The sequence below is a fragment of the Cetorhinus maximus genome, chromosome 7 (genome assembly GCF_964194155.1).
Source record: "Cetorhinus maximus chromosome 7, sCetMax3.hap1.1, whole genome shotgun sequence".
In the NCBI taxonomy this organism is placed as follows: domain Eukaryota; kingdom Metazoa; phylum Chordata; class Chondrichthyes; order Lamniformes; family Cetorhinidae; genus Cetorhinus; species Cetorhinus maximus.
In genome coordinates, this window is record NC_135885.1 from 144,441,881 (window position 1) to 144,455,331 (window position 13,451).

The following is a 13,451-nucleotide window of genomic DNA, read 5'->3' on the forward strand; positions in this document are numbered from 1 at the left end:
GAAAATCCACCCGTTAACTCTGTTCCTCTCTCCACAGACGCTGCCAGACCTGCTGAGCCAATCCGGCATTTTCTGTTCTTAATTTCACACGTTTATTTTATTGCCCCTATTGACTTTTCTCCTGGGTTTTGTTGGCAGCAATGCCCAGGGAAATTAATCTTCTATTCCTGGAGCCACCAAGGCAATCCTGGAGGGTTGGTAACCCTGAGAGGATCATGAAGGATGGTGGAGGTCCCACCCTCTCAGCTTTTCAACAGGTCCAGGAATTTCTAGGTCTTCTACCTTGTGAGCTCGGGCAATCGCTGATTCATCTCTTCTGAGGATCTGCCTTCTTGCTAGGTTTTCCTCTTTACCCCATTCCCCCCACTGACACCCCCCCCACGCAGGTAAAGCACGAAAGGCAATGTTTTCCGGGGGCCTGTTCCTCTTTTCAAATCACAGGACAGGCCATGACTCACGAAATCCAGTGCTACTTCCACTGGGCCATGGGCATGAGTTCACTTGTGCATTGGGTCAGTGCAGTACTCTAGAAACCAGTCTACCAGCCCAGTTACTGACTCCCTACTTATAGGCTATGCAGTCTTCCACTGACCATTATTTCTATTCATTACTTTGAACAGCAGAGCCCTGTCCTAAGCCAATTTGCCCAGCATCGAGGTGCAAAATGCTCAAAACCAGCTCCATTGGACAGGACATGTCATTTGTAAGCCCGACACCAGATCTCGAAGCAACTGCTCTACTCAGAACTCAGTCACGGTGGGAGACTCCCCGGAGGACAGTGGAGACGCTTTAGGGATGTCCTCAAAGCCTCCCTGAGGAGGGCAAACATCCCTGTTGACTCATGGGAGACCCTGGCTTGGGACTGACAAAGGCTCATTCAGGAAGGCATCAAACACATCGAGAGACTTCGTTGGGAATGTGAAGATGTGAAGTCGAGGTGTCAGAGGGAGCTACAAATCTCCAAACAACCCATCTACCCAGCTCTTCGAGTACCACCTGCCCCACATGGGACAGAGTCTACAGATCGCACGTTGGGCTGATCAGCCATCTCAGAACCCACCGAACAGGAGTGGGAGCAAGTCATCCTCCATCTCGAGGGACTGCCTAAAAGAGAGACTATCTCCAAACGATGGCGTTCAGCCCCACGTACTGGACTGCACCGGGTGAAACTTATTCATTTGAGGGTTATGAAGCTTTGGAATTCTCTAGCCTAGACTGCTGTAGATGCTCAGTCATTGAGCATATCAAGAGTGTGGACAATGGCTGTTTGGATACTAAAGGAATCAAGGGACATGGGGATACAGCAGAAAGGTGGAGTTGAGATGGAAGATCAGCCATGATCTCACTGAATGATGGAGAAGCCTTAAGGGGCTGAATGGCCTACTCCTACTTCTTATGTTCTTATGCAGATAGAATGTTTTCTCACTATGTATTTGCAGAGTGTCATTTAAAATCTATTTGTTCATGGGGTGGTGGCAGAACTGGTGAGGATATACTTACTGCCCATCCCTACTTAGTTTGATCAGGCGGTTTTGTTGATGCCTTCTAAGTGAACTAAGTGATTGTCTATAACTGAGTGACTTGTTAGACTGATTCAGTCACAGGTGCAGTATTAACTACTGTATGTTGCATGCATCATAGATCATTAAACTTAACACCCTACAGATTAATATTTGACCCAAACACTGAACACCAGTCTCCCAGTGTAGATGGGTTTTTATTTGTGACTGTATTAAACCACAAACCTGTATGATTCCAACACAGCCCCATCACACAGAAGCACCTAAAATTAACCACAATTCAACAGTGATTTCTTGAGCCTACTTAAGTATATGCAAATGGACTCCTAGTGCCAAAATAATTCAGGATGGGCTCGATCCCTTAATTTGTAATTCGGCACAGTGCAAATCACAAGTCCAATTCTGGAGTGATAACCCACGTGTCAAGTGGGAAACGGTTTATAGTCATTCTGATCTCACTCAATTATGACCTGATGCACACACTTATCATTCAGGGTTATAAAGTGGAAGGTCTGGATATTGAAGCTAAAATATGTTATCTTTGTTGCCCCAAAATCATCTTGGACATGACCAGAGCCTACCAGTCACATATCATTGGTGCAAAGTTTATGGGCTATGGTTGCACTGTGTCTTTATAGAAATATTTTATTCAATATGCTGTATTTGTGTACAACAAATGATAATAAACATTTAAACTGTACAATGCAGACAAACTTTTTTTGCATATATGTATGTAAATTTAGTAATACATACCAACGCTTCTTGATACATACAACCTACTACATGCAGTTGTTTCATCAATGCCATCCTCTTCCCATGCAACACATGAGACAACAGACAAAATAGGAACCAAAGCACAAAGAATTAATATTCCCCCTCTGCTATACTTTAAAAAAAAATGATAAGAATTAGTTTGTCAAGGACAATCATTCATTTGGAAAAAAAAACACCCTCACGGATAACTCATGAACATCAAATGAAAAAAAACAAGAGGGGTTAACAACTATATACCCATTGGCATTAATAAAAATAAATTCAGCCAAAGTTTAATTAGTCAACTGGTGTGTGAGGGGAAAACCATAGGGGATCACTGTCGAAAATTGTGTGTTGTATGTGGTCTCTGGGAACACCAGCCCCCATAAAGCTAAAATCAAAATTAGTCTTACAAATGGTTTCGTTTTTAATCACAGCATTTAATTAGCTCAGTACAGAGACTCCGTGCTGGCTGGCTGATGTGCTTAAATCTTCTTTTCTGCTCCTTTTTTTAAAAAAGAAATCAACACAAATCTTTCATTGGACAAACAATGAATTATAAATTGCTAAAAGTTATCAGATGTAACACATTAGCAGTGTAGCAGCAGTAGAGCGATATTTCCTACTCGGTAAGAATCTGCAGAAATAGTTTGTAAAATAAATCAGAAATATCAGAAAGAAGAAATACTTTTTAAATAGATTTCAAGCTTGTTAAGAACTGTGAAACCTGCAGCTTGACAAACAATTCCTTGTGATGCAGAAACACCTTGACCATCTATGTGACAGTAAACCTTGTGAGAGCGTGAGAAGATGTTTGCACAATCTGGCTGAAAATAAAATGGTTAAAACATACTGAATAGTACCAGACTACTGAATGGCTTTCAATTAGTACAATGCTTGTCTTCGAGAATTCACATTTATAAAGTCCTATGAGTCAGTTTCCTAAATTAGTTTTCCTTTCACTGATAATAATGACACAACTCACAGTGCAGCAAAGTCATTATTTTCTGATTTTAAATTAAACTCAGTATTCACATTTCTCTCCTTTTTTCAGTTAAAATGCATTTACATTCTCCATTACACTGAATCTCGTTATATTTATAATAAGCGGCCATGAATCTCACGACTCGAATCTTTGTTCTGAGGCAGTGGTGTTCGTAAACATGTTCAAAAGTAATTTTTCATTCAACAAATGACAGTTTAGCTAGGTGTATGGGACTTGTACTTGACTTTGTTTTGGTGATACTGTCATTGTGTATATTTCCAAAGATTTTGCTTAGCTTTGTAAGGATAGTTTTTCCTGAATTAATCATACCTTTTTTTTTGCCATTTTACTTTAGCTTGATGCCCTCTCGAGTCCCACGTTTAGGAACTGTAACGTCTCAACTTTCTACTCGATATATATCAGAATAAAGCTCTTCTCACTTGGTAGAATTACAGTAGAAAGCATGTCGAAGAAACTTATATCTAACCTGGGTTACAATTACTGTTGGGGAAGAGTTAAAATGTAGATGTTGTATTTGTTTTTGTTTAATGATCAATGTTTCAGCACTTTGAAGATTGCTCAGCTAGATTACTGTGGCAAACAGTTAACAGAGTAATATAGGAAGTTCTAGTTAGAACAATTTGAGTCTTTTTTCAGCTAACTAATTTTCTCTTTTCTGGTTAGCTTATTTTGGTGGAATAAGAGAAAATATGAAACAAATAAAACTTGAAATTAAGGTGGGAGCTTTTTGACATTGATTTGTGATTAGGAAAAATACTATTTGAAGCACTTAAAAATAACTTAAGAATTCTGACAAACCAATTAATGGAAGATTAATATGACTCATGATAATTGCCTCCTCTTCCACTAGGGTGCCTGGTTTTGGTATGTACTTAAAAACAAGGCAAATCGCCTTTAGCCCAGCAGTTGCCAGTGACTAATGGACAGCTGCATGCTGGGCTAGAGATACGCTGGCAATTGACCACAATGAGCCGCACTACATGCTGAGTTTAAAGAGGAGAAGAACAAAAACAAACACTCACAAATCTCCCTCACAACCATTAAAATCCTTTTTTTTAGTATCCTCCATGGTGATAACAAAAGCACCTCCTTTAAGCCTCACCTCTTGTTGCTTATGTGGTGAGGACACGCACCGGTAGCCTTGCCTACGCTCCCTAAGCTAGACAGGAGTGGGTCACAGTCCAGTGACATCCTTTCAGCATCTGTGTGTTAACTCAAGCAAGGAGCCGTCTTTCCCCAATGGGCCAGCCCCAGGTGATGAAAGTGGAACTCAAAATCTCCAAGGATGCTGGTGGGGGGAGGGAAGGAAGGGTTAGCTTTTGTGCATGGGCTACCCAGATTTCCTAGAGCCCACACACAATTTGGGAGCAGTGGACCCCGCTCACTGGACAAGGCATCCGGAACCACCAGCATGTGTGTGCAGCACAAGAAGGAAACTGTGAAGGAGCTTGGTGCTCATCAGGGCACCTTCTACCGATTCAGATTGACTCAATTCCCTCTACATTACCACCAATCTAAAGAGCAATTCATCAGTCTCTGGGCAATCTTTTCATTTACACGTCTAGTCAATAGGCTGAGACATTGATCCCACTGCTGATGCACACTGTCGCAATAGTATTTGTCGACGCTCCCCATATCCCTGATAATTGTCAGTCCAACACTGGAGGCAACCCAGCGAAGGCATTTTAATTTTCCCATCGTCTACTTTTTCTCAATAGCAAAAAACACACAACAGTCCCTGCAAAAGAAAAAGAGGTTAGGACAGTGCATAGAGCAGCCATGTTAGAAAAGGAGAGAGGGACTTTGTCCTGAATGAGCAGAGATATACAGCGATGATCTGGGATCCCCACTGCTGTCTGCTGTGTTACAAATCGACAGGTCTGAAACACTTAACCTTCTCCGGCACTCGAAAAAGAGAGACTCTTTCAGGTGTGTGTTTAGCAGGCTATGTACCAAATGCAGTTGTGAATTACGTCATTCTCATGGAGTGTCACAGTTAAGAGGAAATAGATAAAAGGCATTCCATTATCTTGGTAGGACATCCATGGTCAGAGTTTAGCTGGTTCTCCAGATGTCTTCTTGTTGTGGAAAGAGCTACGCATTGAGATTTATCCACTTGCAATGAGATAGACCAAAGACTGCAATGAACAAAGGTTCACTTGCTTCACCTGATCCACAGACATTTAGAAGGAGACAGTCTGCCAGGGATAAATCACACAACAGTGTAATGGTTTTGGAATTCACGTCCTTCCCAAGATCTGCCTGGCTATGTTGATTTGTTCTTTTTCACTTGCTTCCCTCCGTTCATTATTGCAGAAGTACTTGTGCTTTTACTGGGGGTGGCTGCATTTTTCGGTACGGTTTCACCAATATCGTGCAGTGATGGCTCTCGGTACATGGCAACTGCAAGTGATAGGAGAAAATGCACATGTGACTCAGCTTCCTGGCCTATTGACACGCTGCATTTACAATGTTCACAACTGACTCTACACTGCTATAACCCTTTAATAATTAGATGGAGTCTTTCTTGAAAGGGTTGGCAAAACAGCTGGATTTTGCTTGTCAGAGGACCAGAACCCGGAGAGTCAGGTTTTGATTTCAGTTTCAGATTTAGCAATATATCTCAAGGACAAGGTTTGCCAACTGCTTATTCCTCTAGATGTTGCCTCTCTAACATGCAAATCTTGTTGCTTTTGCATAATTGAAGAGCAGAGAACATGATTGTCCTCTGTAATTAACAAGCTTGCCAAGAAAATACCCCTCCCGGCAATGGCAGGCTCCGAATTTTAACCTTTCAGTGAGTTTCGGGTGCGGGGAGGAGCGTGGGGGCTGTGGAGCTGGTAAGTAGGTTTGTGGGATGGGAGGGGAGGTGAGAGATGGGGACAAGGCGTAGAGAAAGGCAGGGGAAGGGGAAAGGGAGAAGGTGGAGCAGGGCTGTGGTTGGGGGACTGCGGAGGCTGGTGGTGAGGTGGGAGGGGAGTCAGGGACCTGGGGGTGGGCTGAATGGCAGCACGGGGAGTTGAATAGATGTGTCGGGGGAGGTGGGTGGTGAGTACAGGGTCAGGGCAGTGGAGGAGAGGCAGGGAGAGGATGGGGAGGTGGCCAGTGCAAAGTGTAAACACTGCAAAAAAAATTCCGTGTGGAGTATATTCTTGAAAGGTTGAACAGATTGGGCCTACACTTACTCCGAGAGGTGATCCTGAACATATAAGATTCTGAGTGGGGTTGACAGGGTAGATGCTGAGAGGATGTTTTCCCTTGTGGAGAAGTCTAGAAATAGGGGCCATGGTTTAGAAATAAGGGGTCTCCCATCCAAAGCAGAAATGAGGAGGAACTTCTTCTCTCAGAGGGTCATTAGTGTTTGGAATTCTCTTCCCCAGAGAGCAGTGGGGGCTGGGTCATTGAATATATTCAAGGCTGAGTTAGATGGATTTTGATCTACAAGGGAGTCAAGGGTTGTGGGAGACAGGCAGGAAAGTGGAGCTTTCAGATCAACCATTCAGCCACAATCAGATCAGCCATGATCTTATTAAATGGTGGACCAGGTTCGAGGGGACGAATAATATACTCCTGCTTCTAATCCTATTGCTCTTATGATCCAGGGGAAAACCCACAGGGCTGTTAAAAGCAAATAATTTTATTTCAAAGCCTTTGTTTTATCAGTTTTATAAATGTTGGAATTGGGAAAGAATAGAATGTTTGGCTGACAGTCAATCAGGTCACAGAGAGAATGTTAGCTTTCCACATGGTATTCCCCCCGATCCCCTCCCTCCAGAGGGATTAGCGAGATTCAGCACTGTCTTATGGGCGTGTGAGTGAAGCACAGGCAGTCCTCTCTCAGCACTCTACTCTCCTGAGCCTTTCAAAGAAGAGTTTGACCTGTACCCTGGTGGGCAGCTTCCTTAAGGCACAGAATCCTCTTCCATAATTTGGTTCAAAAATGATGGTTTGACAGAGAGACTACCTCCCAGCAATGCTGCCATTAAGCCCGAGCAGCCTTCAGGCCCAAGTGAGGGGCGGCCATCTCTGATTGGACATATCCCTGGAGGTTTCATCACATGACCACAAGCCTCTAAATGTCCTGCCCGCTGGTTGCCTGGCACACCCATCCTCACGGTTACCCCGCTTTCCCACAGCCAATTGGAAAGCGAGCAGACTCCATTACCTGATTGGATGGATTGTGACAGTCAGGCAAACAGCCACTTCCCCGTTGCAGATATCTTTATGCTTAATTAATGAAAACATTGAAAGAAAAGTTTAATTTCTGGAGACTCCAAGGCAATCCTGGAGGATTGGCAGCCCTGGGTCGGGGATTTATGGGCCTGGATCTGGGGAGTTGCGTGTTCCTATTGGGATATTGGTTCACGACCTACACCTGGAAGAGATGGGGTGGGTGAGGGGGGGTGGGGTCATGTGTTGAGGTGGGGGCACTCTGAGGGTTGGGCTGGTATTCCGTGAGAGTGTTTACATGGAGCATTCATTCTCCTCCTGGTCTGTAAAAAAAATGAAAATTTATCTGCTGTAGAACTAATCCTCGAACCGAGAGGTTAGGCTTTGGAAATACTTTCTCTCAGGTCAATTAATAACCTCTCAAAGGTAGAGCGATTTTTTTTTTTTTATATCTCAGCATGCTTGGAGCTCTTTTGGAGAGGTGGAAAGGATGTTTCTAATAACTGAAGAGCAGAGCTTCTGTTTCCCCCAGTCAGTTTAAAGGAAGTGACTTTCAATCGGCCTAGTGACAGTGACTTCTAGCAGCTACCTGTGAACATTCTAAAGAAACCTGCGACAATTGAATGCACATTCAGAGAATTGTTAAAACAGTGCAGGACTGAAGGGGGCCATTCAGCCCCACGAGTCTGCATCAGCTCTTGTGGTACATACGAACTAGGAGCAGGAGAAGGCCACTTGGCCCCTCGAGCCTGCTCCGCCATTCAACAAGATCACAGCTGATCAGTAGTGGGAATCCCCGCTCTTTCCCCTTACGCCTGTGATTTTTTTTCTCTCTTTCAAGTTTTTGTCCGATTCCCTTTTGAAATTCCTGTATCCATCACCCTATCAGGCAGTGCATCTCAAATCCTAACCACTCATTGTGTTCAAAAGGTTTTCCTTCTTTCACTTCTCATTCTCTTGCCAATCACCGTAAATCTCTGGTTATTGATCCTTCATCCACTGCATACAGTTTCTCTTTATTTACTCTATCTAAATCACAAATAAAGAAACACCTAGAACTCATCGTCATCCTTGATACACGGGACCCCATTTCACTTAGACTTCACCAGCAAAACCAATAATTTGAAGTAGGTTCTGACATAATGGAATATTTGAATATTAGTTGCGGGATAGATACATAGGACGCGTTGCTTCGCAAGGAAGTGTGCGCCAAGATTCACAGCGCCCGATCTTCAGTACCATGGATACAGCTCATGAAAATAGTAAAGGTTAAAAAAAATGAAACATTACAATCAATAGAACATAAAAGTTATTCAAAGTGGCACCTATGAGGAATCCAATTAGTAAGCAATTACTCGAGTTTATCTAGTGCCTTTAAAGTAGTAAAGCATCCCAAGGTGCGTTGTGAAACAAAATTTGACACTAAGCCATATAAGGCGATATTGGGCATATGACCAAAAACTTGGTCAAAGAGGTAGGTTTTAAAGAGCATCTGAAAGGAGGAGAGAGAGGTGGAGAGGTTTAGGGGGAGAAGTCCAGGGCTGAGGTCCCAAGCAGCTGATGGCACGGCTGCCAATGATGGAGCATTGGAAACTGGGGATGTGTAAGAGGCCAAAATTGTAGGAGGGCAAAGATTGGGAGGGGTAGGGCAATGGAGGGATTTGAAAACAAGGATGAGCATTTTCAAATCGAGGCATCGCTGGACTGGAAGACATTGCACATAGAACCATAGAAAAGTTACGGCACAGGAAGAGGCCATTCAGCCCATCATGTCAGTACAGGGAAGGTGGGGCTTGGTGCGAGTTAGGCACAAGAGACCAGAATTGGAGTAGCACAGAGATCTTGGAAGTATTATAGGGCCAAAGCAGGTTATAGAGAAAGGAAGTGAGGAATTTCAGTGATAACTATTAATAATAATTACATGTACACTTAACATCACACTTTCGACAATATAAATCACTGGCTGATTCACAGTTCTTGAACTTGAGGGGATTGGCTGATAATGCCTTGTTGAATTCTCAAGTATCAATTCTAACCGTCCACCTTTATAAACCTTTCCTTCCATCCTGCCATGATGTTGCACTACATCACCTCATCCAATTAGCTGCAGGAACTTTAGTTTTAACAAGAATCATTTAATCCTTCACTTTGACTGAACTGTCTGTCAAATCATTCCAGTGAAGACAGTAACGGAGAACTGAGTGAACAAAGCACTGCTGAAAGGACACAGGCATGAAACGTTAACTCTGTTTCTCCCTCCACAGATGCTACCAAACCTGCTGAGTATTTCCAGCATTTCCTGTTCTTATTTCCGCTTTCCAGCATCTGAGTATTTTGCTTTTGTATTAATTCCTATACTGAGTGAGTTTCTGTTGCAATGTTTGGTTACTGAAAGGGATTCCAGTCGGACAATGTCTTAGCTGAATGAGCAGGGACCACACTGGCTAGATATCCACGGTTACACTTTGACCACTGAGAAGCTTTAGCCTCAGATGGTGACTCCTGAAAGGTCGGCTGTTTGACATCCCTGCTGACTGCCCTTTAACCCCTGTAACTGTCTGTAGTGGATTCACTGGATTGGATTTATGCTCTGCTTTGTTGTCTGAATGGCTCCTTTCTGAAATCAAGAAGTACTTCATTTGCTAATCTCCAAAAGTTTATTTAAAACTACTCCTATTGAGGTCTTCTGGTGGTGGGTAGTGCCCCTGCCTCTGAATCAGAAGCTCAGTGCTCATAATGTGGCCAAACAAGTTGAATATCAACCTGCAAATTCTTCCAACATATGCCAATGGCAGGTGGTGAGAGCAGGAGAGATGGAAAGAGCATTGCAACCTCTACCATCACTATCCACAGCTTCAGACAACAAGAAGCACATAAAAGTGCATGTTGCCACAGCAACTTGGGCTCCCTGAGTGAACTGTAACACACATTCAACTACTTGTATTTAAAGGAGTGCTATTCCCAGCAATAGGGAGTTGGGGGTGTGTGTAGGATATAAGCTTCAAACCAGTCCTCCCTAGATAACTCGTGGGCTTCATAACTGTCCTACCATTATTTTACTGCCTGCAACCTAAACAGCAATGAAAAATGAATGGATTTGGTAAGAGACATCAAATAATTGAGACACCAACTGGGCAGTGTGACTGATGACGTGTGAGTGATTTACCTTCCAATGGTTTGGGCAGGAAATGAGATGCTGGTTTGGTTTTCTTCACACGATTTCCCTTCATGATTTGGCCATCCTTGTTGAAACCCAGATACCAAGCTCTACCAGATTCCTGCTGTCTGTAGAGCATTGATGAATAGATCACATAGTAGTTCTCATATACTGATTCCTTAAACTTGCATTCAGGTGTAAAAAGTTCCTGTGGAACAACAACATCAGAATGGTTTTAACCAAATGTTTGAGTTGGATGGCAATCTATATCTTAAAAATAGACATACTTATCATAGAATCATACAATGGTTACAACACAGAAAGAGGCCATTCAACCTGTCATATCTGTGCCAGCTCACTACAAGATCAACTCAGTTAGTCCTGTCCTCCCAGCCTTTCCCTGTAGCCTTGCAATTTTTTTCTCTTCAGGTGTTTATCCAATTCCCTTTTGAAAGCCAAGATTCACTCTGCCTCCACCACACTTTCAGGACGTGCATTCCAAATCCTAGCCACTCACTGCGTAAAAAAACGTTTTTTCTTTATATTTGAGTCTTCTGCTAATCACCATAAATCGGTGTCCTCTGGTTTCTGCCAATGGGAACAGCTTCTCCCTATCCACTCTGTCCAGACCCCTCATGACTTGAACACCTCTATCAACTCTCCTCTCAGCCTTCTCTTCCCTAAGGGAACAATCCCAGCTTCTCCAATGGAACTGAAGTCTGCCATCCCCAGAACCATTCTTTTTTTACGCCCTTTCCAAAGCTTTCACATCCTTCTTGAAGCACGATGTCGAGAACTGGACACAATGCTCCAGTTGAAGCTGTGCCAGTGTTTTATAAAGGTTCACCCAGAGCTTCCTTTCTTTTGTACTCTATGCCTTAAAGCCCGGGGTCCTGTCTGTTCTTTTAAACTCACTATCCTGCATTTTGCTGCAGCTGCTGCCAAACTTCATTCTTTAGCTCTTATCTTCTCCTCCTCACCAAGTTGAGCTGAATACAATTTTTTACTGAGCTCATTCTTCCCCAGGACGTCGATAACGTGGGATTTCTCGCCTTCCCTTGCTACAGCAGCCATCACGTTTCTGAAATTCAGGTTTGGTGCCACCGATCACTTCTGTGCCCAATGCAACTGTGGCTCAGCGGGTAGCACTCTCGCCTCTGAGTCAGGAGGTTGTTGTACTCTAGAGACGTTTAGCACAAAATCTACGCTGATGAGAAAGACCTTTCGCGGCCTCAGGGCATCCCAAAGCGCTTCACATCCAATAGAAGAAGTCTCAAGTGCAGTCACTGTTGTAATGTAGGAGACATGGCAACCAATTTGTACACAGCAAGCTCCCACAAACAGCAACGTGATAATGCTCAGTTAATTAGTTTTAGTGATGTTGGTTGAGAGATAAATATTGGTCAGGACACCGGGGAGGACTAATCTGCTATTCTTCGAAATAGCACCAGGGGGATCTTTATGCCCACCTAAGAGAGCTGCCGGGGCCTCACTTTAACATCCAACTGATGTTAAACAGCACCTCGGACAGCACAGAACTCTCTCAGTACTGCACTGGGGGTGTCAACCTAGCTTTTTGTTCTCAAGTCTCCAGAATGGGTCTCGAACCCATGAGTTTCTGGACCTGAGTGCTACCAACTTAGTCATGGCTGGTAGGGTGTTACAAAGTGGTGTCAAACATCCTGAGATCTTGAAAGGTGCTACAGAAATGTAAGTCTTACATTCTCTGAAATTTAAAGTACAGGAGCAGGTCACTCAGCCCACTGCGTTGATGCCAGATGTTCCAATAAAAGTACTGCATTTTCTTCCTTTGCACAACGTCTACAACAGAGGCTTTAACCTTCTTATTTTAAATGAGTTAACACTGACATTAAAAACAAAAGATCGAAAAATGTCATAGAGACAGATTAAGCCATTCGCTAATATCACCAATAATATCAGTAACACCTTGGTCCACAAAAAGTACCATTGGAGACCCATTTCATTTCCCTTCTCTCCATTTTCCTCCCTCGGTGCATTGATTTATCTGTCCCCCCCCAACTCCCCTCCCCCACCCACCCCAGCAGAAACTGACACGAGCAGCTCATCCACAATTTGCATTAAAAGATAATAGCTTTATCTTCTAATTGCAGTTTGTGCTCAGCACACGTTTTGCATACTTATTAAGAAGTCCCGCCACAACAGGCAACCTCATTGGTTTTATTCTCTGTTTGTAGAACAGCTCGAGCTTTGCTGACCCGAGGGTCGACAACTCAACACTCTTCTACATCTGAGCCTCGTGCAGCAGAATGTTCTGGGAGGACGAGGTGTTGGTAAAACTCTATTCTGTAAAAGCTTTGCCTTGGAAGGCATTGTTTTTTTATGACATTAATGCTATTTGCAAGGGACAGGAATCCATTGTGGGGAATGGTTGCCGACCATCACATTCATTTTTCTCATTGTGAAAACTGAGTGCGTTACCTGGCTGAGAGTGCGAATTTAGATTACGTCCTTAATGTACACCTTCACCGAACCTGAGAGCCAAACAAAACATTTGATTTTAAATTCCGATGATCTCAATTAACTTGCAACAGGTGGGGTGCGGAATAAATGATTCAGCTAGTTAACTGCTCAAGAATAATTTCCTGGTAAAAAATATTAAGATTAGCTTACATTTAGGAACAGAGGGCAGAATCTTCAGAATCTAAAATCTAAGTTTGGTGGCTGGTGCGTGTAAGTGGGAGCGATTCCCACTGGGAGGCGCAATGGGAAGATTCCACCCAGAATTTATTTTGATTTGTGGTTCCTTTCTAATCCTTATTGAGCATACTTATCTTTTCTCATTCACTTATGGGATGTGGGCGTC

At 43.3% G+C, this 13,451-nt stretch overlaps 1 protein-coding gene across 2 annotated transcripts in view; it reads right to left on the minus strand.

The window, feature by feature from the left end:
• Positions 1–2,147: 2,147 nt before the first annotated feature.
• fgf14 (fibroblast growth factor 14) overlaps positions 2,148–13,451 on the minus strand; it is a 537,893-nt gene continuing 526,589 nt past the window's right edge. For both annotated transcript variants that reach the window (XM_078546063.1, XM_078546064.1), the window contains exons 4-5: positions 10,616–10,814; positions 2,148–5,682 (exon numbers count right to left, since the gene is read on the minus strand). In XM_078546063.1, coding sequence (XP_078402189.1) covers positions 5,546–5,682; positions 10,616–10,814 — 336 coding nt within the window. In that variant the 3' untranslated portion in view covers positions 2,148–5,545. The remainder of the gene's footprint in view (positions 5,683–10,615; positions 10,815–13,451) is intronic.